The 26,426-nt window shown below is 41.0% G+C and overlaps 2 protein-coding genes across 3 annotated transcripts; both read right to left on the reverse strand.

Annotated features, from left to right (window-relative positions):
* Positions 1-1,252: 1,252 nt before the first annotated feature.
* LOC308324851 (S-adenosylhomocysteine hydrolase-like protein 1) lies at positions 1,253-15,621 on the reverse strand. Its single transcript, XM_080777163.1, has 17 exons — positions 15,237-15,621; positions 11,154-11,262; positions 9,753-9,896; positions 8,833-8,933; positions 8,504-8,606; positions 7,735-7,829; positions 7,349-7,455; positions 7,147-7,263; positions 6,147-6,210; positions 5,564-5,652; positions 5,010-5,080; positions 4,610-4,704; positions 4,075-4,173; positions 3,775-3,843; positions 3,216-3,294; positions 2,811-2,931; positions 1,253-1,613 (listed from the first exon to the last, which is right to left on the reverse strand). The coding sequence occupies exons 1-17, from the start codon at positions 15,387-15,389 to the stop codon at positions 1,607-1,609; spliced, it is 1,623 nt and encodes a 540-aa protein (XP_080633289.1). The 5' UTR covers positions 15,390-15,621; the 3' UTR covers positions 1,253-1,606.
* A 172-nt stretch (positions 15,622-15,793) lies between these two features.
* Positions 15,794-24,977, reverse strand: LOC308327764 (nuclear transcription factor Y subunit alpha-like). Of its 2 annotated transcripts, none has more exons than XM_080781295.1 (8): positions 24,864-24,977; positions 23,932-24,000; positions 23,159-23,296; positions 22,420-22,554; positions 19,792-19,906; positions 18,277-18,416; positions 17,997-18,167; positions 15,794-17,241 (listed from the first exon to the last, which is right to left on the reverse strand). In XM_080781295.1, exons 2-8 carry the CDS (start codon positions 23,980-23,982, stop codon positions 17,062-17,064), a joined length of 930 nt encoding a protein of 309 aa, XP_080637421.1. In that variant the 5' UTR covers positions 23,983-24,000; positions 24,864-24,977; the 3' UTR covers positions 15,794-17,061. The 2 variants fall into 2 exon arrangements, with proteins under 2 accessions (XP_080637421.1, XP_080637422.1); XM_080781296.1 differs by having other exon boundaries at positions 23,932-23,992; positions 24,864-24,964.
* Between the last annotated feature and the right edge of the window lie 1,449 nt (positions 24,978-26,426).

Genomic DNA, 26,426 nt, shown 5'->3' on the forward strand with positions numbered 1-26,426 from the left:
GCTACAGTATATTTTTGAAAAAATAAAATAATGTGATTACATATCTCAGAAAAATACAAATGCAGATACAAAAATAAGTAGTACTACATTGGGCAATTCTCTAAGCTCTCTCTCTCTCTCTAGTTTCTAGTACTACATTGAGCATCTCTCTCTCTCTCTCTCTCTCTCTCTCTCTCTCTCTCTCTCTCTCTCTCTCTCTCATAATGTGTCACCTACCTGAAAATGTATTTTCTGTTTATTAAAGAGCTGGAGAGACATGAAGACCCCTGTTACTGAACAAACATTCTATAGCAATGATTACTATCAGGATATAGTGATTTAACAACATTTTGACCTTTTCTCAGTTTATCCACGACAGCAACGATGATATATTAAAACAAGGAATTTAAGAAATTGACCCCTACCCCACTTAGACGCCCCTCCAATTTCTAAACTGGTGCAGAAATTGAATATAGAGTAGGTACAAAAAAGTATAGCCAATACAGTATGTGCCAAGATGCATGCAATTTCTGAGAAACCCATGCACAATCACTATAAAATGTGCCAAAATACAAGTCACCCAATGTGGACACTAACTTAGTACAAAAGAAAAGTCTAACATTTGTGTCTAAAAGTAGTACCATGAATGTTTTTTTATAATAAGGTGAGAAACTGAGAATGGATGGTTATGAATACACAAAACAGAAAACAGAATAGAAAACTACAGTAGCTAGCCATGCACAATGGCATCAAATGTTTTGATGGAAAATAACACATTTCTCATCTTGAGTCTATTTCTATTTGGTTTAAAACTTAATAAAGAAGATTTGATTTGCATGGTTAATCTGATGTTGAAGATAATCTCAAGCGTTCTGCATCTACCAGAATTGGGCAATCTGAAATTGCCTAGACATATATATAGTTTACCATTCAACTCCAATTACTGACACCAGACATTGCCAGTCATTCAAGTACACGAACAACTTGCTCTGGGCAGAAAATCACATTATAGACTAGTACAAATTATTATAATATGAAAGTTGTACTGTACTACAAATGTCTTTGATTGATGATTTAGGGCAAAAATAATATTGTCATAGTTAAAATAAAACTAACAAACAAACCAAAAACCCAATAACATCAGGATCATATTGTGAATGGAACTAAATTTAGTTTTACCACTGTAGTCTCTCTTTGCTGGAATGTAATTAAAATAATGATTGTACAGTAGTAACATTGAAGTGTCAATTTCAAAATAACCTTTTCCCCACAATCAATTTGGCACAATTCAATATTAATCATATTATCCCTAAAATATACAGTATAGTAGTGGCATATGAAAACAGAAAATAAAACCTCAAACAGGCAGCAGTGTATCTGTATAGTCTATACACAAGTCGTGCTGTACTTGTGCTGGTCATTCATCATAACAAGTTGGTTGTCAAGCCAGGAACCAGGAAGTGTGTCAAGGCAAAGTTGCTGTGTCTAATGAAATACAGCTAAATAAACACTTTGTGTCTTCACTGTCTTGTGAGTCAATAAAATACTAAATATAAAACTTCCATTTATCTTCTGGTGTGGTATTGACCAAGCTGTGCTTTGCTGAGACCTGGTTCGCCCATGCAAACTAATACCTATGAAAACAAATGGAAAAAGTTAGTAAAGATATACTCTATTAAGTATTGTTAGGTCGTTTTTAAAGTATGTATAAATGCAAGGATATCTGTGTACTGTATACGTGAGACCCGTTTCACTGCGCAATGCAAGTAAAGGGGGAGACTATTAGTCTCTATTAGCTTCTTCCCAGCTAAGTCCTGCCCTATGCGGGAGCTAACTATCTCCGTAGACAACGCCCTGGTAACGTCTGTCCCAACAGCCAGGAATCTTGGTGTTGTCCTGGACAGTCAGCTCTCGTTCAAAACTCACATCACAGCTGTCACTCGATCCTGTAGGTTCACACTCTATAACATACGACAAATTAGACCGTTCCTCACCCAGGAATCAGCCCAGCTCCTAATCCAGACAACAGTCTTGTCAAAACTTGACTATTGTAACTCCCTCCTTACTGGCCTACCAGCATGTGCACTTAAGCCTCTCCAGCTGATCCAAAATGCCGCAGCTCGCTTGGTCTTCAACCAGCCAAAATTCTCACATGTCTCCCCCCTGCTCCGTTCCCTCCACTGGCTCCCGGTCGCTGCCCGCACAGAATACAAAACTCTGATGCTGGCATTCAAAGCAACCAAAGGTATGGCTCCCCCATATCTTGCAAGTATGATCGAACCCTACAAACCCTCCCGCTCACTCAGATCAGCCAACGCAGGGAAGCTGGAAGTACCCTCACTAAAAACGCCGGGACAACACTCCACACGTCCCAAACTCTTCTCCCTTCTGGCTCCAAAACTGTGGAATGCACTTCCCATTGCAGTCAGAACTGCAGCATCACTCCCAATCTTCCGCCGTAGTCTGAAAACCCACCTTTTCAGACTCCATCATGGCCCATAGCACTTACCCCACCCCCTTAGATAGCAATTCTGTAGACTTAGATAGCATTTGATACAGACTTATAGCATGTTATGTAGACAGCATAAGTGCATTGTATGTGCTATTGTCATAGCACATCATAGTACATATGTATAGCATAGTAGTATAGATGTATAGCTTATATGTATAGTTTCATTATAGATATTCCACTGTTACTTTCTTAGCTTACGCATGTTTCATGATAAATGTTTTTATGTGATGTATTCCCATGCTTTTTTGTTCTTGCTTAATGTAAGTCGCTCTGGATTAAGAGCGTCTGCTAAATGCCTAAATTGTAAATTGTAAAGTACCTGTAGTAGTTGGGTTTAAAGGGGCCATTCTTGTTCAGACCCAAGTACTTGGCTTGTTCATCAGAGAGCTCTGTAAGGTGGGCGTCAAAAGTAGCCAGATGCAAGCTGGCAACATACTCATCTGAAATACACAATTAATACACATGATTATGGAGAAAGGTATAATATTATTTTCCATTTAAAAAGTGCTTTATCCATACTGTCACTTGGCGTTATTTGGACACAACCATCAGAGCCTCACTTGCATTATCACATACATTAGAGGGAATTAGTTGAGGGAATTGTAAGATATCAAAGTAAAAAATCCAGCACAGCATGTAATTGAAGCCAAATATCAATGTTAACTTGGTTTGAAGATAACATTTCCAACCCAAGGTAGTTAAGTATTCTTGATTCTATTCTCACCCATCTTCTTAGGCAGCAGGTAAACATCCTGTTTGTAGCGTCCTTCTGGGGCATTGTACAACTCAATGAGGGCAAGTGCCTGCAAACATACAGTGCGTGCATCGGTGTCATCAATATTCTTTTGCATTAATATGTTATACCCTCAAATTCACTTATTATTGTCTAACAAAGCATTCAAAGGCAATTCAGCTCAGCTCAAGCTACCATGGTGGCTTAATTTATTTAGTTGAATGTAGAGATTGGAAACCGAGGGCAGAGGGGAGACATGGGAGACATGAAAGGAGTTGGACTCGAACTCAAGTCCTCACATTTCACCTGGAGTATATTTCAAGTGAACAAATTGGGCACCAGGCACGCTATATAGTGGCCTAATTTACTCTTTGTTGAATGACCACGTCACTCACCAAATAGGAGTGTTCTAGGGCCACGATGAAGTAGCCTGTACTAATTATTACAGCAAATGAGGGGGCTGAGCTTCTATTGATTTGTTACTGTACTGTTTACTGTGTAGTAGGCAGGTAGAGATGCCATGGTACAGTTTATAAAGTGACTGTGTTACCTGAGTGGTGGCTGTGATGGACAAGACAAAGGTGGGGACAGTGGAGCAGCTGAGGTTCAGTAGACGACCCTAAATACATTGAGCAAAAGTTGCCATGAGGTGATATCTTTCTAATAGGATTGTGTGTGTGTGTGTGTGTGTGTGTGTGTGTGTGTGTGTGTGTGTGTGTGTGTGTGTGTGTGTGTGTGTGTGTGTGTGTGTGTGTGTGTGTGTGTGTGTGTGTGTGTGTGTGTGTATTTATTTATTTTTATCGGTTGCATCTCTAGTTTTGAAACAACAGAGGTAAAACAGGAGTTTCACCTCAGCGAGTAGGATGACTCTCTTGCCATCAGGCCAGATAACATGATCCACCTGAGAACGCACTCTCTCCCAGGTCAATTCAGGGGTCCGAAGGCTTGCCTAGAGAAACCATATCAGTCGTCAAGAGGCAACTGTAAAATACTATTCATAATTTGTGAGATTGAGAACTTTAGTCTAGTGGTGTTGTAATTGCTGTTAAGCCCTAACCACACCAAAGGGTGAAGACGGTTTTAGCATTGTCCCTGCGGTGTGATGTATTGTTGCACGTTGACCCACATTGACCCTAGTGATTCAATGCATGGAATTCATTGGCCCAAACCACACCAAAGGGTCGAGACGGTTTTAGCGTTAACTCTTTGCAACCGTTTGGACCGAAGGAGTTGCATGGTGACCTTTTGGTGTGGTTAGGGCTTTAGAGGGTGCAGCTTGATTCAACTATAAAAGATAACTTGAATGAATGCTTTAGATACACATTTCTTCATAGCTTTTGCATTCTGAATGTCATAGTCCATCCGAGAATACAAATGTTGCTCACCACATCAATCTCAGTATTAGAGTGGCCCATGTTGCACACAATGGTCCCATTCTTCATCCTATCCAGCTGGTCTCTGGTCACAACATTTTTATTGCCTACACCACAACATACCTCAGATTAATGAAGAGAAACAATACTTGTTATAAATACCTTTATTATTGATTTACCAAAGCAGACAGAATGAAAGCAGCTATGAACGTCAACCCAAATCTGAACAAGTGGTTGCATACACAGTAAAGCTGGATTTGTGCTTAATCGTGTGAAAATTGGTGAAAATAGCAGAACTACAAGCTCACAATGTAACACGTCATGAGCTTGTAGATCTGCTGTTTGCTGACGGTCACTGTTGTTGAGAATAAATGAACTGCATGATATAAATCTTGTATTGAAACATAGTTACCAGTGCATGTGATGATCACGTCTACTTGGCGGATAATTTCATTGAGCTTGAGCACCCGGAAACCGTCCATACTGCTCAAACAGAACAAGAGAAAAGCACAAGCATATTTGCTTAGCTTGATGAGTTCGCCTGGAACAGCATATCTCTTAATTGGAATGCATCTGAATAACTGCATATAAAGATATGGACAGACACTGATACAGTAGGCCTACTGTATGTATCACACAGTCTTAAGGTCCTTTCAAACGGGCAGCGATTAACACAGATGTTGTCGCCTGGATCAACGACAGGTCTGCTCATGAGGGGTCCGACAACGCAAGCGTAAAAAAAAGCTACACAGAATTCAGGTCTGGTCAGTCGCAGACGTGTGCACGAAACGAGCACGCGTGCGTCAATTTCACGGGACCGCGTTCACATAAATACGCTTGAGTTGTCTCCCCTCGACATCTCCACGTGTACAAAAGAACCCACAAGTCTCATTGAAAATGAATTACTAGGCGCATTAATCGCTGCCCATCTGAAATGACCTTTATTCATTGTATATATCAGTTCACCAGGCTTGCAGGGCACAGATGGGATCAATCTCCGTTATGTAGACAATGGCTCCCAGAGCTTTCAGAGCAGCAGAGCAACCTTTCCCAACCTGCAAAGACAGGGCACAATAGGCCAACAGGTTCAGATTGCCCTCATCTAGAGATAGAGAATCCTTCAAAAGCCTTTTAAGATAAGTGCACTAAATCTGAATGCCATGTTGATGTCATCATCAGTCATCAGCAGTAAATAAATTGATTAAGCCATACTGTGTCATTGTTTAGCAGAATTGTAACAACCTGTAGGAGTCTACCGTCTACTGTAACTGTACAAACCAATCTACTGTACCATCAACCACTGGCAGTAGGGACAGGTTAGTCACATTGGTTTAATTAATGTATTCTCTTTTCTGTTGACAGTACAATATTTACAGTAGTGGCACAAGTCAGAAGGCATTTTGTTGCCGAAACGTTCGTATAATAAAAGTTTTTTTGCATCGTGACTACAAGCTGTGCAACCTTTTTTCCTTTCTTTTTACAAGTCAGATTTTAGACATCAGAGTATGTTGTGCAGAGTATAAGTCCAACTGTAAGAAAGTACTCTTACCTCTCCATATCCACAAACAACCACCTGTTTTCCTCCAAACATGACATCGGTGGTTCTTTTCAAACTACAGGAATGAGAGACAGAAGGTCAATAACAACAACCGTAGAGGCGTCATTCCAATCCTTAGCAACAGTTGTGTTTTGATTCCATTCACTCTATTATGTTTTGTTGGTGTGTACCAGCTTACAACTTTAAAGATGGAGTGCCACATTTTTTTCCCACCCTAAAACATGATCATCAGGTATTATTATAATATAAGGAGGAAGAACTTTTTCCAAAAAGTGTATTTGTTAAAATCATGCTTTTATGTGGACACGCCCACCAGTTCATTGACTGGTTTGCCTGGTGGGTGGTGATGGGTGGTGAACTGAAGCCACCTGAACTGAAGCCACACCCACAGCTGTAGTTGTATGATAAAGGGGGAGGGGTTAGGGGAGGGGCTGATAGTGTGATGTCACTATATTACTGTTTGTTTCATTGGCCCGTTTGACTGTCAAGGGTTAATTCAGCCTCCAGGAAGAAGCGCTAAATACAAAGTTAATACACCATTGCACATAAAAACGAAAATTGTGGCACTCCATCTTAAGGGATCCAGGATGACAGTGAAAAAAGCAAAAAACCTTTGCCTAGCCTAGAAGATTTTTTTTTTTTAATCAGTGAGGTCCAAATGTTTCATCTACAATCCAGGTATGAAGCTGCGGGCCGTATAAAATTCGTCCCAGGGCCGCATTTGGTCCACGGGCCAAAATCTATCTATTGGCGGTGCAAAATAGAATGTGGATAACAGTATGTTTGCCCGTTTGGGCCCACAAAGGTTGCTCTTCTTTGTTTACATTCCCAACTCTACACGTTGTAACAGGAGCTGCCAACAGATTCTGCTCTGCTCTGAATCCGTCTTGAGAGTTTACGATTGCCACCATAAGAAATGCATGTTCCATTGGCTACACTCGATCTCCTAAAAGTGTAATGGACATAGCATGGCGGCATTGACGCCACTTACCCATCCAGGATTGACTCTCTGCAGCAGTACAGGTTGTCAAACTTTTGCTTTGTCACAGAGTCGTTCACATTCATGGCTGGCACACACAATTTGCCAGCTTTAGACAGCTGGTACAATCTAGGAAGAAGATATAGTAAGTATTTTCACCTCCTGTAAGTTAAGTCTTTCAGTCTGTGTGTAAGGGTGCAAGTAGACAAATCACCTGTGAACACCAGTGACACTCTCCTCTACAATGCCCCTGATTTTCTTGAATACGTTTGGGTATTTCTTATACACCCAGTGAGTCAAATCCCCCCCATCATCAAGTATCTAACATAGACGGAAGGAGGAAATAACATAACATAACATTACATTACATTACATTACATAACATAACATAACATAACATGACATGACATGACATGACATAACATAACATTTATTTTGTTACATAAATCAACAGAGGTATAGTGGATACTATTGCACATTGATTGACTAGGTTTAAATCCCATCTCATCATAAGCCACAGCATCTCCCACTATTCCATTTCCTGATGGATATCATTGTATACCGTTATCCAAACTAACTTGGATAAGTTTGTATAGGTACCATGTTAGGCTCCCAGCCATCTGCGCTGACACAGCGATCAATGCACCACCAAAAGTCATCCTCGGATTCACCCTTCCAAGCAAAAACGGCCACACCTAGAAACATAACGGGCATAATATCTTAAAACAAAAGGTCCAGCCCATCCAATTCAAAACACTGGTGACATTCACAAGGGAGCCAAAGGGTATGCATACAGTCCTATTCACAGAATAAACATAGTATACATGGATAACCACAGACAAAAACTAATTGCAAGAGAAAATCAAGTGTCCTTTCCTTGCCCAGCAGAACAACCTTTCCCATGAGTAAGTCATGTTGTGAGCTCTGTGTCTGTCAGTCAATGAAAGAATTACTTGGTAATGCATATGCAAGCAGCACCTAGCAACCACAGATAAAAGGCTTTTAGTAGCTTTATTCCTTTACAAAGGTCAAATGTTTCATTGTCTCTGCAGGGGTGATCTGCTGGGACTTTATTAAAACATTTCCACACAATGTCTCCTGGGTTTTAATGGGCACAGTACAAGACGGTCACAAGACAAATCACAGCTCTACCCTAAAGGAAACAATACACCGATCATCTCATCTACTGTATATACAAGAATGAATCAAAAAGTTAAATTCATTCCATTGCCTTAACTCAGAGACACTAAACAGTATCTACTGTAAGGAATGTATGACCTCATGGCTCCCATAGCGAAAGTCACCCACCGTCTGTCACACACAGTGTTGCTTTCCAATCTGTTACCGTCCGTCAGACAGTGTTGCTTACCAATTTCAGAAAGGGCAGCAGCCACCTCATTCTGTGTAGAGTATATGTTGCAGGCCGTCCATCTGCACTGAGCCCCCAGGGCAACCAAAGTCTCAATCAGCACCTTAAGACATAAAGTGCATTAAGAAAATAACCAAAAATAACAGATTTTCAACCAAAAAACATGTCACATGTTTTGCTTATAAAAATCACACACACACACACACACACACACACACACACACACACACACACACACACACACGGTTGTCGGTACACGGCGTAACTAGGTTTGTTAGCGGTTGTTCCCACCACTGTTCCAGGCTTCCAGCCCCTACATTGTAACTTACTGCAGTCTGAGCAGTGATGTGAGTGCAGCCCACGATTTTGGCCCCTGCCAGTGGTTTCTCGCCTTGTGCTCTCTTCCTGAGTGAAATCAGAGCTGACATATCTGATAATGGGACAATATAAAAGTGGGAGGTTGTCAAAGAGTGTATACAATAATAAATAAATACAATAATAAGATACAAATACATTACTTCTTTCATTATGTAGTATAGAGACTTACCGGTAGCCATACTAAATACGGTAATTGCTACTAGGCTAATAGTGTATTTTATTGTGTATGTCACATTATCCATAGGCAAACTCTGTTGTTAATGGGCCAAATGTTAATGGTCCTGCCAAAAATGAGCATCGTGCCTGTCACGGACATGCGCAGAGCAAGTTCAGTCAGGAAACTCAGTGCAGTTGCCGGCGGCCGTTCATCCAATCACACACTCATTAATTGATGTAGAACAGCTTCCCTCCTGTTACACAAGTTTTGTTTTGTTGTTCATTGTTTAATTCACATTTTTTATACGTTTTAAGATTTACGGGGTGACGTCAGCGAAAATGTTTCAGTCGCACTGGCTTGCTGAGGCTTCTGGGAAATTGAGGCCCAATGCATTCCAATGACAATGGCGGCGTGCTATGGGTGGCTCTGTCCTACGCTCTTTGTTATTGATCGGCAGTTTGGATTATTTTTCAACACGACGACAAAGGATTACACCATTTTAAGGCAGATTTTCATGAAACGGAAGGATGATGTCGGTGTGGTGGTTCTTCAAAGGTTAGTGAAAAACTAGGCAGTCAAATGGGGATCATGATGATTTAATCCCGCAGTCGAACTGTTAATAGCCTACACTCTTTTTTATTTATTATTATTCTTAGTTTTAATTCCCTATTGAATAGTAAATGTAATAAAATGTTTGACCTCATTGTACCATACCTTGTTCTGCTATTTCAATCTCACGTCTTCCAAATTCAGCCTGTTTGATGTTCTTGATACAGAAGTCAATACAGCCCTTGGAGTTGACCTGAGTTTTGTCTCGTGGTGTGGTCTCATCATCAGAGCTATCTGTGTATGATGCCGCTGTAGGAGGGGGTTGGTAAAAGGATAGATAGTATTAGGTAAAATAAGATTATACTGTTAAACAAAAGTGTGTTGAAATAACTTGTGGATGGCCTGTGACGTTAAATCAAGGGACTAATGGACATTCAGTTTGCAGTTGACATGATACCATACTTTTGCCTGTTTATTTTTTTATCTGATATTTTGAATGACAGATGAAAGTTTTGAAGTCGGTGTGTAAACATGATTGACACAATGTGTGCAGTATCTTATTGTGATCAGTTAACAATGGAATCATACATTTCCCGTCAGTGTGTCGTTTAGTCACAACACACATGATGACATCACGTGACGTCATCACGGGTGGAGATCCCTGATGTATGGAGATTCCTGATGTATGGAGATTCCTCATCAATATTTAGCCAATATACTGTATGGAGATCCCTGATGTCATCAATATTGGCCAGCAACTCTACATCTGACCTCAAACCTCAAACCCTTAGATCTCCATATATGGAGCTGACCTGTTCTGACACTCCATATGTTGCTCCTTCCCCATCCATCCTTCCTCTTCGATGTCTCCATTTTGACTGATACCTGTCCATTTAAACTCTAGATGGGCCTGGCCCAAAGTTATTAGTGCAGTCCCTGCTGCCACCCTTAGATCTCCATATATGGAGCTGACCTGTTCTGACATTCCATATGTTGATCTGACCTCATCAAACCCTGTACACTCAAGACACGCTCCATATATAGCCAGTACAGAATAAATGTAATATGTCGATCTGACCCCTAATGCCAAAGCGCCAGCGCTCGCCCAGCAGTCTGCTGTCACCCAGTCGGATATGTTGATCTGACCCCCCATTCCAAAGCGCCAGCGCTTTCCCAGCAGTTTGCTGTCACCCAGGCGGATACGTGCATGCACACGGGTGAGCTTCTCACCCTTAGGCGTCTTACTGGTTTTAGAAGAAGTGCCACATTATAATTTTCTGAATAAATAAATAAACATATTCCACGACTAAAGCCTGCTGTTGGCAAACTATCCGTAAAAAGTCAGTAAAGCATCTGACTCTTTGACTTTGAATGACCAACAATTCTCTGTTAACATCACATTATTATAATTATATTGCCCGTTTAGTTTCCGATGATCACCTCATAGTTATTAGTTATGCATTTCACATGTCTACAAATTCAATAATACATCTATACATTACCTAAATGTACCTAGAAATGAACAAAGATTGAATTAGATCAACACAAAATGCCAGATGTTCTTACCAGAGCCATAGCTGTCTGTGGATGACTGAGAAATGGAGCGAGACAGGGAGCGACGTCCAGCCTTAGTATACCTACTGAAGTCCTGCTTGTCCTCCACAAACTGGAGATGCTGATGGAAAGGGAAGGAATACCCAGATGTTATTGAATTGAAACAATATTTTTTTATGGGAAGACAGTGAGTCTAGTTGTAAAGGGTAGGGTATGAAACAAATATTATTGCAGTCCACATTTAGTGCCCAGTGGGAGGTTTCACCACTAAGCTTAGAGCTCAGTCAGAATAGAGACCAATTCAATTGAGCAGTATTGTGTTTATACTGGTAGTTTATTGCATTGTTTTTTACTCCTGCCAAGGAGGTTATGTGAAGAAATTTTCTTCACATAACATACATTTCAAAACGTAATGGCTGGATTGCCATATTTGCTGTGCACATTAATGTGCTCAAGAAAAGCACATTACCACCTCACCTGGTGGAGAACCTGGCAGACACAATGGAGGAGGGCATCCTTGCCCTCAATGTCAACAAGACCAAAGAGCTAATCGTTGACTACAGGAAGCAGTCGTGACTTGTGAGAACCCCTGTTCAAATCCAACTTCCATCATGTCTTTTACAACTCCCCTGTCTCTGCCCAAAAATGTTCTGCCTCTCGCAACTCCCCAATCTTCAAAACATAATTTCGAGAGCTCCTAATTAAATATTTTACGATCGCCAACTTATCAATAGTAGCATAAATCGACAGTCAAATATATCAATACCTTTAAAAAAAAAGAAACTATGCTATGGTGCCACATTATCACAACCAAAATCATTGGTTAGACACAAATAGACCAATAAGTGGATTAACTCTAGACTTGTGCCACAGAAACCTGCATAGTCAAGACAAAAGACATGCTGCACTGACCAACACTGCACAACACATGGTTAGGGATAGGGAATAATCTTTCAAGCATTCAAAGAATCTAGTAAGTACACACACATTGCATGTACATGCAAACACTGGGTTTAAAACAAAAAACAAAACAAGAGACCCACAAATGGACCCAGACCCGTTGTTTGGGAAACACTAGCACACGCCTGCACTTTGTCCAGTGCAGGCAAAATATGTTTTGGGTACATCTAGCTTCATGCATAGTCAGCTTATTATTGCTCCAGTATCAACAATACATTCAGAAACATCTTTGCTTATGTTAAAGCCACTGTGGCTCAAATCCAAGCAATTTGAGATGTTGAGATAACTTCAGACTGGACCAGGAATGTTTTGTCCTCTTTCTATTTTCCATTCACTCAGTACTTCTGCCATGACACAAATGACCCTTAGATGGAAAGATGCATTGCAGAGGGAGATTTCATTACTATGGAATAAATCAGCGTATACAGACATTCACTCTGTGTGTGTGTGTGTGTGTGTGTGTGTGTGTGTGTGTGTGTGTGTGTGTGTGTGTGTGTGTGTGTGTGTGTGTGTGTGTGTGTGTGTGTGTGTGTCACAGAGAGAGAGAGAGAGAGAGAGAGAGAGAGAGAGAGAGAGAGAGAGGTTGGAGTTTCTCCATTCTACTGCATTAGGGGGATCAAATCCTTGAGTGAAACTATAGGTCTAAAATCCAGTCATGTTGAGTATGCATGCAACAAACAATAACACATAACAATGATAAAACTAACATTTAAGTCATATATTGTTTTCACATGTTTCCCCAAGTATAGCCTAGGCACACATTCTAGCACCTTCTCACAAGTTCTCAGCCAGAGCTGTGTGTGTGTGTGTGTGTGTGTGTGTGTGTGTGTGTGTGTGTGTGTGTGTGTGTGTGTGTGTGTGTGTGTGTGTGTGTGTGTGTGTGTGTGTGTGTGTGTGTGTGTGTTAACGTAATAACTAATATCCATACCTGGCTGCCAAAACGCCCCTATTTGTAAAGAAGGAAGATAAACATTCTACACTATGGCAAGCACCATGACCATAGACATACTGGGAGGCAAACTGGAGCCAGAAATTCAATGGAATGCACTAAAAGTGGAAAATGATTTTCTCTAAGAACATTTAGGATATATATATTATATATATATATATATATTCGGCAGGATAATGCCCACCCACTCGAGTCAGAGTACAGGCTGTTTTAAACCACTACTCTTACCTAATTGCCCTTCTGGGACATTAATAAAGACCTTGAACCTTGAACCTTGACTCCTATCCGGGCCCCTCCTACGTCTCACCAGGTCCACTCCTGCTCTCACCAGGAGTACAGCGAGGACCTGTGCGTTGCACCAGACTCCCAGCACCAGACACTTCATTCAGGAGTGGTGGATTCTTGAGCCGCAATGGTACTGCAGGCTCCACCTGCGGCTCGAATGGCCCTCCTAAAGGCCTCACTGAATGTTTTTTGGGCTTCCTCCTCGCGGAGGATGCAGGCTGGGGTGCTAACCCATACTGCTCCCGGGGTGCCGTCTACATTCCGGCTGTCACTCGTCACTCCGGTGGTCACCAGACTATACCTGGTTGTCACATAGTCTATTCCTATGAGTCACTAAGTAGAATAGGTAGAACGAAAATACATCGCATGGATGCAACTGGGACGTATCCTCAGTGATGTATCCACATTTAGTGATGTAGCACATTTATGATAATATGGAAACTGAAATGTTCAGTGATGTGCATTGCCTCATATTAATACAAATACATTAGAACTAGGCCAGTAAAATGTCAGGATCATGGCAGCTTTAGAGAGAACCTTCCTCAAAAACAAGTTCACTGCAGGTGAATGAGGGAATTAACAGTGTGTGCTTTGCACTGTATTTAGCCCTGGTCAAAGGACTCCAATGGATCATCCAAGGTCATGTCTGGGTGATCTCCTAACCATTTACACCACCAAACTGAGTTGACAGATTTCAGCTTCTAATCAGCAATGAGATCAACATGTTGCCGTTTTCCATGACTGTAGGAATCAGGATTCATCTCCCCATCAGACTTGTGGTGGCGTTTCTGCACTCACTGCAGCTGTCAGTAGGCCTACTGCTTGTACACAACATCAAGCATTATATAACAACCCTTTGTGGGAGAGGTTTTTTCATTCACTGGCTGAGAATGTGCAAAAGGAAGCTAAATGCCTATTTGCTTTACAGCGTCACACACTGTAAAACCCAACTCTTCCTTCTTCCTTGAGAATTATTGAGTCTTCTTTTTGAAAACCCTTCATTTGGAACAAGCTATTCAGCCATTTCCTGGTTAGCTAATATTTTTACAATTCAGGCACATTTTGCATATACGGTTTATGAATTCAAAAGTAGGCTATTGTATAAGTAAGTAAATGGTGTGTTGGATTTTCGGGAGGAACTTATGCAGGACTATGGCATTTTATTTTGCCATTAACTCCATTTCTGCATGTCGACCTCTTATTTCAATAATACTACATTTCATTCAGTTTTTGTTTGATTTATTAGCACATAAGAGTTAAAATCAGAAGCAAAAATATAGCCTAATCCACAATCTAAACGCTATAACCTTAATTGTGATTAACTTAATATTTTACAAAAACCATGCCAAAAAATGAATTAGTAACACACAATAGGGCAGAATAGAATATACATTTTCAGGTCTACTTATACACTGTAATAATAAATCTCGTGAATCATTAGGAGCAATTTTTAAATTTTTGTCACCAAGGTTTTACATAATGAATTGTCGATTGTGTGTGATGTTAATTTGAGCTGCTACTTAAGTTAAAGGGGAGATTCACACTATGGTCCCGGGATGCGCACTCAGGACCACTTGGCAGATATTGTGGTAGTGTTAATGCTGCGTACCGTTCCCGGGAGCACATCACCCAACCGTTCCGGGACCGCATCGGGACCATAGATCGGGACCGATTGAAGTGTACTCGGATACAGATTGCTGCAACGTGAAAGTCACCATTACATTTGAATGAAGTGTGCTTGGGTGCGGAAGAATCTGAAGTGATAGGTTGCAATCATAATCAAATCAGGTGCTGTAGTCTCCATAAAACAAGTCAATTGTATCATCAAAAGTTGAATGTTTCACTCTTCCTTCCCCATGGCCGTTGGGTGTGTCATTATTGTGTCAGTATACGTCATTTACCTTTTTAACCGGTTTGTGGGTCGGGACAGCAGCACTGAAGGCAGACGACACCGTCATAGCAGAGTATTTTTCGGCCACGTTCTCGCTCTCCTTCACCTCCTTGCTGGCCTGTTTAGACTCCAGCAGCCTCGGGTCTCCCGTAGGGTCTGACATGACTCCTGGTGTTGTCTGTATCCGCAGATCTCTCAATCTTGTCAGTTTTTTGTGTTTGATAGGCAATGTAAGAACTAGCTAACGCTAAGCTTGCACTGCTAAAGCTGGTCGTCGTTCTGTCACTTTTCAGTTAAATTAAGTAACGCAATGTTTGGTGTGTTGAGTGGTCGACCGTCGATATATGCCGAGCTGCCGTTTGGGTATACCGTAGTAATAGTGTTTACTGCGTTGGTGGCTCAGCTGTCACCTGGCTGAGTAGTGGGCGGTGCGCAGACCAGTCTCTAACTAATGTAACACGCCCCCAAAGTGACGCAAGGGAGCGCATATGACAACCAATGGTTATTACGATAACAATAGTTATAACATAAGCATAAATTATTGTGTAGAAAATAAGACAAACAATATGGAAAGCATTTTTGCATTTATTGTCTTGACTTTCATTTGCAAAAAAATGAAAACAGGCACTTGTGTACTACTATAAGTGAAATTAGATGAATATGAATATTTTAACCTTCTACATCGGTCATTGACTAGACTAGACTTACGATGACCTGTTGCCTTAAATGCAAAGCATAAACAACCCAATACCTGAATTTGTAGTCACACACATACAGTCGCCTGCCGTTAGCAGCAGAGACCAAAAGTACTTGAAAGAAATATATTTTTGGTGGTTATTGTACAAGACGTTTTCCTACACTACAGCACACATCGCCTCTCTTGACTAACATTAACTTTAGACCACCCCAAGAGTCAGCTGTTACTTTGTCAGTGATGGTACCTGGGTTTCTCCTTTCCTGTATGGCAAATCCTTTAGAAATGATTCACTAAATAAATAGTTTAAAAGTATATTATTATTACTCAAAATGAAAGAGCCCTGTTCACTCCAAATAGGTACGCTCTTGCACGCTCTCTCTCTCTCTCTCTCTCACACACACACACACACGCACGCAGCTGAAGCTAGGATGCATAACAGCTTAAGTCTCATGAACTCTGTGCAGTCAGTGTACCTGTGGGGTGGTAAACAGATGTACTTTTAATTTATAGTTTTAGAATATCACTGTAGTTAATGTTATGATTCTATAATTGTCTCAAGAGGAGAGGACTCTTGGAAATGTCTGAGCTTCTCTGGAATATAGTCCATTCTATATCAACATAATTATGTGACTTGCAAAACAGAAGAGATTCTTATTCATATGTACTGTACATTCTGACAGCGTAAACATTTTAATGTCTTTTGTTACTGCTTTGCAATAAGACATTTGTCCATAGCATTGTTTTCTTTCCTACCATACAGAATAGTGTCAATTTGTACGAAATAAAAAAAGTTAACAAGTTTATCAAAGAGGAATTTGTTCAAGCATGCGCATAATCCAATCCTCAACTAAAAAAAAAAAACTTAAAAAAAACAAAAACATGACATTTGGATATCACCCACATTCAATAGTACATAGGATTACATTTTGAACAGGGACTGTCATCACTGGGTTTTACAATAAGTAAACTCAATTCAAAAGATGCCAAAAGCTTTAAAATACACATGCAATTGTCAGACAAACTAAATTCAAAGTATTACAAAAGATACAAAAATATTGATCTTGAATACATTTATGATGAGGTAGCATAGAGTATGTATAAAACTCCAGGAAACGGATGGGGTTATGTTATACATGATTCATGCAGGATTCCACTGAGACGAGACAAGTTCAAATTCACTCAGTTCTTGCTTTGTTGGGGGCACCATTACCGGCATGCCCACTGACATTGTCCCATCTTCATTTGGCGTTAAAAAACGTCCACCTTCCCCTCTCTTTCTCTTCATGGCATGGCGGTGCCTGGACTCATGAAGGTATTTCTGAGGGATGACACATGCACAAGTTTATTCTCACACATGTGTGTGTGTGTGTGTGTGTGTGTATGTATATACACACAAGTCCAGGGCCGGTTCTAGGCATAGGCGAACCAAGCGGTCGCTTGGGGCCACAACCACTGAGGGGGCCACGTCACAGGGAGAAGATTACATGGGCTACTGGCCACATGTGGCCCCCACCTAGCTTCTTAATTTTTATCTCAAAGTGCACCAGATTGAAGCATTTTCATGGCAAATTTACAGATTTTTCTGGACCCTACTCTGAAAAGCCCCACCTTCTATTTCCCCCCAAAACCGGGAGGTGGAATCTTCCATTACTACCTCACGCTAATAAGTCTGATCTCTCTTTAGAAGCGGTAAAATTCCAAACGAGATGCATGAAGTCAGACATTAGGACAGAACATCGCAGTTATGATCAAAACCACGGACAGCGGCATAGATTCAGAGAAAACAGCGAGATTTGTCAGGCCGTAAACCAGAAAGTGAATGGCTGCGTGCCGTGCACAGCCAAATAGGTCCTGGAGGCGTATATCCATTCTACGTCTGAGCATCGACATGTTAAACCCTTGATAGTAGAACTCCCCGCCCCATTTTCTCTGTAAATATACATTATGATTCTACCGAGTTGTATGTTTTGTATATTACTGATGAATTGAGTAGTACAATGCACCGCAAAGAAAACAAGCCCCCCGGGGCTTTTTCAATCAATCAATGTAGTACAAATCACACAGTTCACTCACTCTTCTTTCTTTGGGGATTTTCCCCTCTGCCTCTAGCTTGGCACGGGCCTGTCGTCTCTTGAGGATGCGATTATACTGCTTCGCATTGACATATAAAGGCTCTTCCTCCATCGTCTCAGATACGGTCCCAGGCAAAGGTACTCGCTGCATGGTGTTTCCACCTGGAACCATCTTATTCAGAAACATTCAGGTATCAGACATTACTCCGCGTGCATGCATATACTGTAAACATGTGCGTTGTGCGTGCATACTCAAATAGTCTTTGACTGATCTCACTTACCATAACCATACCACCACTACCATTAACCATGTCTCCAGGCAGTGTGACAGTCATTGCCTGTCCATTGGTCGCGCTCGTGTCAGGGCCAGCATGAATTATTTGACCACCTGTCAGACTGGAGGCAGGGAGGGTTATCATGCCTACAACATTAGGAAAATAATATTTATTTTAGTCAGCACAGGCCAACTAGAAACTGGGAATTTCAATGCCAGATGGTTAACCATTTCCAGGATTAATTAATAACAAGCCGTTCAACCCTTATTTTGAATATCCAAAACACCGCAATCGGATGTTGCGTCAGCTTAATGGTTTGTGTGTCGACCGGATCTTATGGTCTGCTTGGATGATGATCAGTACTGGCCGTCGCCATTACTGCAACCAATAGGCTCCGTGCAATTACTGCAATAAGCACTGTTTTGACCAGAAATCCCACCTGGTAGGAGGATTTGGAGACTAAAGCGGTCACATTCTCACCTAATACTTCGGTAGACTTAATGCGTATGGGCGGAGAATTTGGGATTCTAGCATATTTAATTTGCTGCGGTTTGCCTTCACACAGCTGTCATCCGCAGCAATTGGAAACGCAGCAGGGGGGACCTTTATCAATGTGTTCCATTAATAAACTAGCCTACACAGTGACATCTCTAACTCGCTCTCTCACTATACGCACGCAGCCACACACTGTTCTTTTGGGCATGGAGGCACGTTTATTGAGAAATTTGAGATGAAAGTTCCTACTCCCCACTAGTCCCCACACAGTGACAGCACTCCATGTTTACGGCACGCACAGACAGACAGAATATTCTGTAGGCTATAATACTATTACACTGCACTGCAGTGCAGTGTTTATGTGTTTTCTAAAGAATTGATTAATGTACTCATTTCGATCAGGGCTGCAGTCTCCTCATTCGACCACGTCTATCCATGGTAACGGGACTGTCGGGACATCTTTGTGCTATGTAAATTATGCCTTCTCCATCTCCAACTGTGTTCAGCTCCTCACCCGCCACATTGTTTGCTTAATTTCCTTTTTTTACTGCGGATTTCATTCACACCTGCACCGAATCAAGTGCGATTGGAAGCGAAGCGAAACCCCCGTTTTTGCTCGGAGTATAATGCAGTTCTTTGATACGCATTACGATTCGAATGAGCCTTCACACCTGCCAAACGAAGTGCACTTTCTGAAAATGCGCAGCAGGATTCGTTTTAATCGCAGCAAAGCTCTCTGGTATGAATGTGACCTAAAGCAACTGAAAGCGTGTGTGCGTGTGCACACACACACACACACACACACACACGAGTGTGCACAACGAAGATGGCCGAAGCTAATGTGAGTAGCCTTTCCACTAGAACGAATCAAACACATTTATACAACTGAATAAACGTAGATACGTATTTTGGCAGCGTCGCTTCCCGACAAATAACGCATATTAGACTAGTTTTTTTGCAGGGAAAAGGTCAAGATGATCTTACTTCAGATTCATCTTAACTAACTGGGAGATCTGAGAAGTTCACCTTGTGGCAGAACAGTGCCAGCGTTGACTTGCTGGTAAACTATGGTTTGTCCATCTGCAGTCTGAGCAGTCTGCAATTGATTCCCCTGTAGTTGTATAGTCTGCTGCTGTTGACCCTGAAAGGAAACAAACAAGTCAAAACTACACAGCAGTGTTTTCCAAATAATGGATAAGCAGGGCTCGAAATTGCGACCATTTTGGTCGCAAATGCGCCTGAATTTGAATCTGTGCGATCTCAAAATATAACTGGGCGCACCAGTGCTACTGCATATGTAGTGAGACCAAAACGATCGCGACCGAAAGTGTTGCGGGCCGGTTCCGTCCCGCGAGATGATTTAAACTTGTAGAGCTATGATTTTTTAAAGAAATATCTCCTTGGCTTCTTCTGCTCTTCCTCTAACCTCCCGTCAGTCCGTGGACTGATTGGGCGATTAACATCAGCTGGACCTGAGGTCCTCAGCTGTGAGAGACAATAAAAGGGCTCAATTGAATGGAATGTGTGGAGGCAACACACTCACAATTTACAATTTAGGCATTTAGCAGACGCTCTTAATCCAGAGCGATTTACATTAAGCAAGAACAAAAAAGCATGGGAATACATCACATAAAAACATTTATCATGAAACATGTGTAAGCTAAGAAAGTAACAGTGGAATATCTATATAATGAAACTATACATATAAACTATACATCTATACTACTATGCTATACATGTACTATGACGTGCTATGACTACATACAATGCACTTATGCCGTCTACATAACATGCTATAAGTCTGTATCAAATGCTATCTAAGTCTACAGAAATGCTATCTAAGGGGGTGGGGTAAGTGCTATGGGCCATAATGGAGTCTGAAAACACACACACACACACACACACACACACACACAAACACACACACACACACGACATTTTCCTAGACATGAAAAATAACTTCTCAGAAATATATACAGTATATATATATATATATATATATATATACACACACAGTATATATATATATATATATATATATATATATATATAATTATTTTTTTACTTCAATCAAAAAGCAGGCCTACATAAAACAAAGGGTTTTGTAGCCATTTACAAATCCAGAAATTATAGCAGAGACAGTATTTAGAATTTAATTATATTTTCAACAAAAATAGAATCTCATACCAACTGGCTTGTAGGCCAGTGGTTCCCAAAGTGGGGTCCGGGGACCCCTAGGGGTCCTCAGCTAAATGATAGTTAGGAACCAAATGGACCCTTATGGGTCTGAAACTCTGAGAGTGTACTACATACTATGGGTAAACCAATTTCACTGTACATTTGTACACTCAGTTAAATTAACTTTGATTTTGCAATATACAGTGGGGTCCCAGAGATAGAAATGGGGAACGGTAGCCTAATTTAGGTCAAACTGGGGGTCCTTGAAATGTAAATAACTGAAAATCACTGCTAGAGCCGTAAAAATCTTCTCTTATGGGGGTCCCTGGCATATATTTTCAAATGGGGGTCCGTGGGCTAATGAGTGTCAATTTGGGGGTCCTTGACATGAAAAATGTTGGGAACCACTGTTGTAGGCTACAAGTGTAATAATAATGAATGTAAAAAATCGATTAAATAAATACATTTTGGTGGGTGCTCCTAATTTTTTTCTGGTGCTCCTTCATTCTGAATTTGGGAGCACCAGTGCTACCAAGTAAAAAAGTTAATTTCGAGCCTTGATAACAGGCTGGGATGAGGTGAGAGAATGAAATGCTCAGCACTTTTTCTCAGCACTAAATATTAGTGCTGCAAGAATTGGCAGCACTTGAATTGTTGAATAATCCTTTTAAAACACCATGTGGATTCGACTGATTCGATACTTAAAATATGGAACATAATATGCAGTAAAACGTTCTCTTTTTCTCTATATGTGCCGGCCGTGGTTGGTGATGACTGAGAAATGCGCTCTCTTGCTAGATCAAACGAATGATTCATAATTATCTTAATAGCCTAATTTTTGCAATGATTTAGTTTAGATACAAGCCCGGGACTTATCTGGGGAATAGAGACGCATCACTCCAACGATGTACACATCGTACTGAGCCTGCAGTGATAGAAGTTAACTTCTTACCTCGACATGAAACGGGAAATAATCAAAACAATGCATTTTTGGTTTAAATCAAATTAAGGTAGGCTACAAGATAAATGTGTCTAGGAGGGAGCTTTAATGTGAGAGACAAGAATCCAGATTACGTTTTCGGTCGTCGAGTCTCACTGTAAACTGTCTGCCTTGAGTGCCTTCACGACCAAATTAATCACAGTTTCAGCTTGAGCATTTATTTAATTTATTTTTTTATTTTAAAGTTGATTATTCTTTATATTTTTATATTTGAATATTCCTTCGAATATGGAATATTCGTTTGAAGCACTACTAAAATGGCAAGAGATAATTACATGCTGTGTAAGATTAATCAAATGAATGAACCAAGCTTTACCACCAATAAGGAGAAGCATTTCTAAATCAGAACTCATAAGGGAAAGCCAGTAATGGCTTATTCACAAACTGACACCAATTAGCTATGCAATATAATATAAGTATTGCATAGCTAATCTCAAAAAAAATTGTACACAAGAAAATGTGCCTTTCCATTGTACCTGGTTCGGTCCTGCCGTCACAGCAGTCTGGGGCTGGTGAATGATAAACTGTTGTATCTGGCCCTGCTGACCCTGGATGGATTGAAGTGTTTGTCCTCCCTGTATCTGTATCTGGCCCGGCTGCACTAGCTGGAACTAGAACACATGGAGGCAGTAGTTAAGTGTAACTGACGCACAAAATATTCTTATGTGAAAGTCTATTTGAGGGCAGATTCACAGTATGGTCCCAGATGCGCACTTGGCATATGTTGTGGTAGTGTGAATGCTGCATATTGTTTCCCAAAGCAGATCACCCAACCATTCCCGGAACCGCATGGAGGTAGTCCATGCGGTAGTCCATGATTGAAGTGTACTCGGATACGGATCGATGCAATGTGAAAGCACTGAATACAGTTGAATGAAGGGTACTCAAGGCCAATGTGAATCATGGCCAGCGGGGACAAGGCAATCGTATTCGGGAGCCGTTTGAATAAAACTAACTCAGTGTGAATCTGCCCTTAAAAGTTCAGTGGTCTTCTTTTACCCAAATTTAATTAATTACCATTTTGTTAAAAATAAATAAAACACGTACCCCACAATCCAGACCCTTCTTGTTCTCACATTTAACTATTCCATATTGCAGCCCTCTTATTCTAAACATAATTTACCATGCACACAACCACATTTCATCTGTACAGTGAAATGTTAGCCACTGCAATGTTAAGTGGGAAGGTGCTATGGTTAAAATGATTTCTCTTACTTGTTGGAGACCCTGAGCTCCTGACATCGGTAACTGCATGATGGTCTGCCCTTGGCCCCCCATAGCTTGCACTATTATGGGCTGCCCTGAAGAAGTGATGAGTTGCCCCCCGCTCACCTGCACCATGAGAGGCTGACCCTGTAACATTCAAAAACAGGGTTAGTTAGAGATAAAGGTTGATAAATGTAAAGGTAGTTAGAGGTAGCCATGTAATGACTTTTTCTGTTACATAATAGCCTTTGTGTCTCACTCATCGTAGCGCATCAAGCTTGAACTGCATTATCTTACATGACAATATGTACAAATACAGAACATAGATGAGATGTTAGGAAAAAATTTATTAAACTAGACCAGCACCCTTTGGTCGCCAACTTACTTGGAGTCATGCATGTCAGGAACTAGCCGCAATTTGCAACACTACCTTTTATGGGGTGAATCTAGAGTTGCAATACCCTGCACAGCACATTGATACAAATAGATAATTCTGATCTGCTTGTATTAAACAACGTTAAACTCAACTCACCAACATTGAACTTGAATTATTATCTGCAAAGCGTTTGTTTCATAAAAATCCCCCATAGACATAATGATATGAGCAACTTTTTGCTAAGAAATGATGTGCTGTGATAATTCTTTATACAGTAAGTGTTTTTGCACATAATGCAGGAGACAGCAGCACGATGCGTTCATGAAAACGAGTGCTTCCAAACTCCAACACTTATTTCTCGACAGTAGCTCATAACATGATAGAAACTTCCTTAATAAACTCTTACCTGTTGGAGCTGCCCCTCTGCGTTTGTAACAGTTGTATTGTACTGCTCCATGGTTTGTGGTCTGCAGCCCTGCCAAGTACAGTACATGTTGGCAGTTTAACTTTCAGGTTAAAGATGCCATGACAGCACTGAAGGGCTCGATTTCCCAGCATCATTAACCATTAAATATCACAAAACCTTGCCTTTCAGATCAGCATCTCAGCAGTGCACCTCTCTCTCTCTCTCTCTCTCTCTCTCTCTCACACACACACACACACACACACCGAGCAGTAGAAGCTGCTATGTTCTAATTTCTACCACTTTTATTTTACGTGTCTTTATTCAGACACGGCGAAAGCCAAATTTAGACTGGGTGACGAAAGCTTTCGATAGGTTGTCAAAATGTAAAAAACACGTTTTAAGCTGGTATTTAAGTGATCCGTTTCACTTTCAAATGTTACCAAATAGGTCAAATGGTACAATGTATGTAATTTTTACTTAATCATCTTAAATTTTTTAAATAAAAAAACAGATACACTTGGAGGCGGAGTGTTGTCTTCTTTGTCTCGACCATTGTTTATTACCGCTGTTTATTCACGACAAAAAATGACATTGATCAAATAGTCCTATTCCTTTTAGTGGGTTTAATTACTGCCGTATTAATGTCCCAGGTATTTTGTTAAAGTAGCACCGGGCATATCAATACATTTGTATTGTAAACGTACAATCAAGTGTGAATCGCTAGCTAACATTAGCTACTAGCATGCCTGCTTTTGCCTGGCGGCCTGGGAGGAACAAAACAATAAGCTAACCCGTTGCACTGGCTTAGGTTTGGATTGAAATACATTTGCGGAGAGAAACCCCCATTATTGTTTCGTGAGTTTTAAAGCCACCGCATGCAGCTTTGTTTTGGCCTGGTCGCTAGTTTTTTAAGACTGGAGTGCTCTGCTCACCGTTCCGTTTGTGTTTGTGCGGCCCTGGTTCTGATTGGCTCCAATAAGCTTCGACAAGTCCAATCACCAAGGGCTGGTCGTCGGGTCCACACAGGAGAGGAGACTGGGCCAACGAATGGCCAGAAGATCCAATGGCACACACACAGGAAGAGACCATTGGAAGACACTGCATCCCGCGTAGTCTCGCGAGACGTAAAACAACTGATCTACAAGCTCCTCAGCCAGTGTTGCCATGTCTGCTTATTATAAGCGACTTTGAGCCTGTTTTTCTCCAAAATTGCTTGTAAATTGGTGGTTGCGTTTTTGTTTTTGGCATTTTCATGTAAAGGATCCACAGATTATGTATTTTCCATTTTGCCTGCATATTACAGCAGATAATAGGAACGATCTTTCACTTGGTGATACAAGCGTGAAATGAAGTCGGTGGGGTAAACGGTTCTCGAGTTATGTGGATTACAGACGTACACACACACACACACACACACACACACACACACACACACACACACACACACACACACACACACACACACACACACACACACACACACACACACACACAGTCTTCATGCATTTCTAGTTAGATGTTGCCATCTTGTTGTAGCCCAGGTCTCCCTTCTAAAAGAGATTATTAATTAATATATATATATATCAATGGGCAATGCCATGAGTTTCAGAGGGGTTTTTAGACTGTTCTAGGGGTGGACTAGAGGAGAAATGGGGTAGGTATTTGTGTTCGGGTTGCATTCGGGTAGCTCAGTTAGTAGAGCTCTCGCCTTTGTACGACAAGGTCATGGGTTCAAACCCAGGCACCGTGAACTCGCCGAATAGCCTCATGGCTTGAGTCCTGTGGTAATTGTTGGGAGCTGATGTTAGGTGTGTTGACGGAGAAAAAGATGAAGAAAGAACAATGCTGTGTGGAGTTCAGGGAGGTGATAAGAAAGGCAGCCACAGTCATGAAGGAAGTAAGCAGGAGTAAAGGGAGATGATGGTTAAGGCGAAGAGAGAGGTGATGGCTATAGACAGTAGACTAGACAGTAGTGTAACAGGTTAAGGTGAGTATAGAGATGGAAATGTTCTAGCAAGCGAAGCCAGTGTATTGAGAATATGGAACATATGTGCCAGGAGTTATTTGTGACAGAAGGGTACCAGTGAGAGGAAAGACATACTGTATAAGATGGTAGTGAGACCAGCCATGCTGTACGGCTTGGAAATGATGAGAAGGAGGCACAGCTGGAGGTGGCAGAATTGAGGATGCTATGGTATATTATATACAGTACAGTACAGTACAGTACAGTACAGTACAGTACAGTACAGTACAGTACAGTACAGTACAGTACAGTACAGTACAGTACAGTACAGTACAGTACAGTACAGTACAAAGGTATATTATAGCTAAATAAATTAAATGCAAAATCAGTCTAATTTTGGTGGTCATCTTGATTTTCTTGAAATCTTTGATTTTCAAGTGGCTCGGTAAAGTCAATATAAAAGACAATATATGAAGTCACAACATCAACTTTGATGAGGATGTATTGTTTTGTTTTCAAAATAAAAGGTTTT

This window comes from Protomyctophum bolini, assembly GCF_963924005.1.
Source record: "Protomyctophum bolini genome assembly, chromosome: 2".
Taxonomy (NCBI): domain Eukaryota; kingdom Metazoa; phylum Chordata; class Actinopteri; order Myctophiformes; family Myctophidae; genus Protomyctophum; species Protomyctophum bolini.

Excerpts from the sequence above, each read along its gene's own strand:
- LOC308327764 (XM_080781295.1), bottom strand. The coding sequence starts at position 23,982 with ATGGAGCAGTACAATACAACTGTTACAAACGCAGAGGGGCAGCTCCAA. Across the intron at positions 23,297-23,931 it reads CAGAGGGGCAGCTCCAACAG|GGTCAGCCTCTCATGGTGCA; the intron begins GTAAGAGTTTAT and ends TGAATGTTACAG. Across the intron at positions 18,168-18,276 it reads GTAGTGGTGGTATGGTTATG|ATGGTTCCAGGTGGAAACAC; the intron begins GTAAGTGAGATC and ends TTTCTGAATAAG.
- LOC308324851 (XM_080777163.1), bottom strand. The coding sequence starts at position 15,389 with ATGTCAGACCCTACGGGAGACCCGAGGCTGCTGGAGTCTAAACAGGCC. Across the intron at positions 5,653-6,146 it reads TTGTTTGTGGATATGGAGAG|GTTGGGAAAGGTTGCTCTGC; the intron begins GTAAGAGTACTT and ends CTGTCTTTGCAG. Across the intron at positions 3,295-3,774 it reads CCATCACAGCCACCACTCAG|GCACTTGCCCTCATTGAGTT; the intron begins GTAACACAGTCA and ends GTATGTTTGCAG.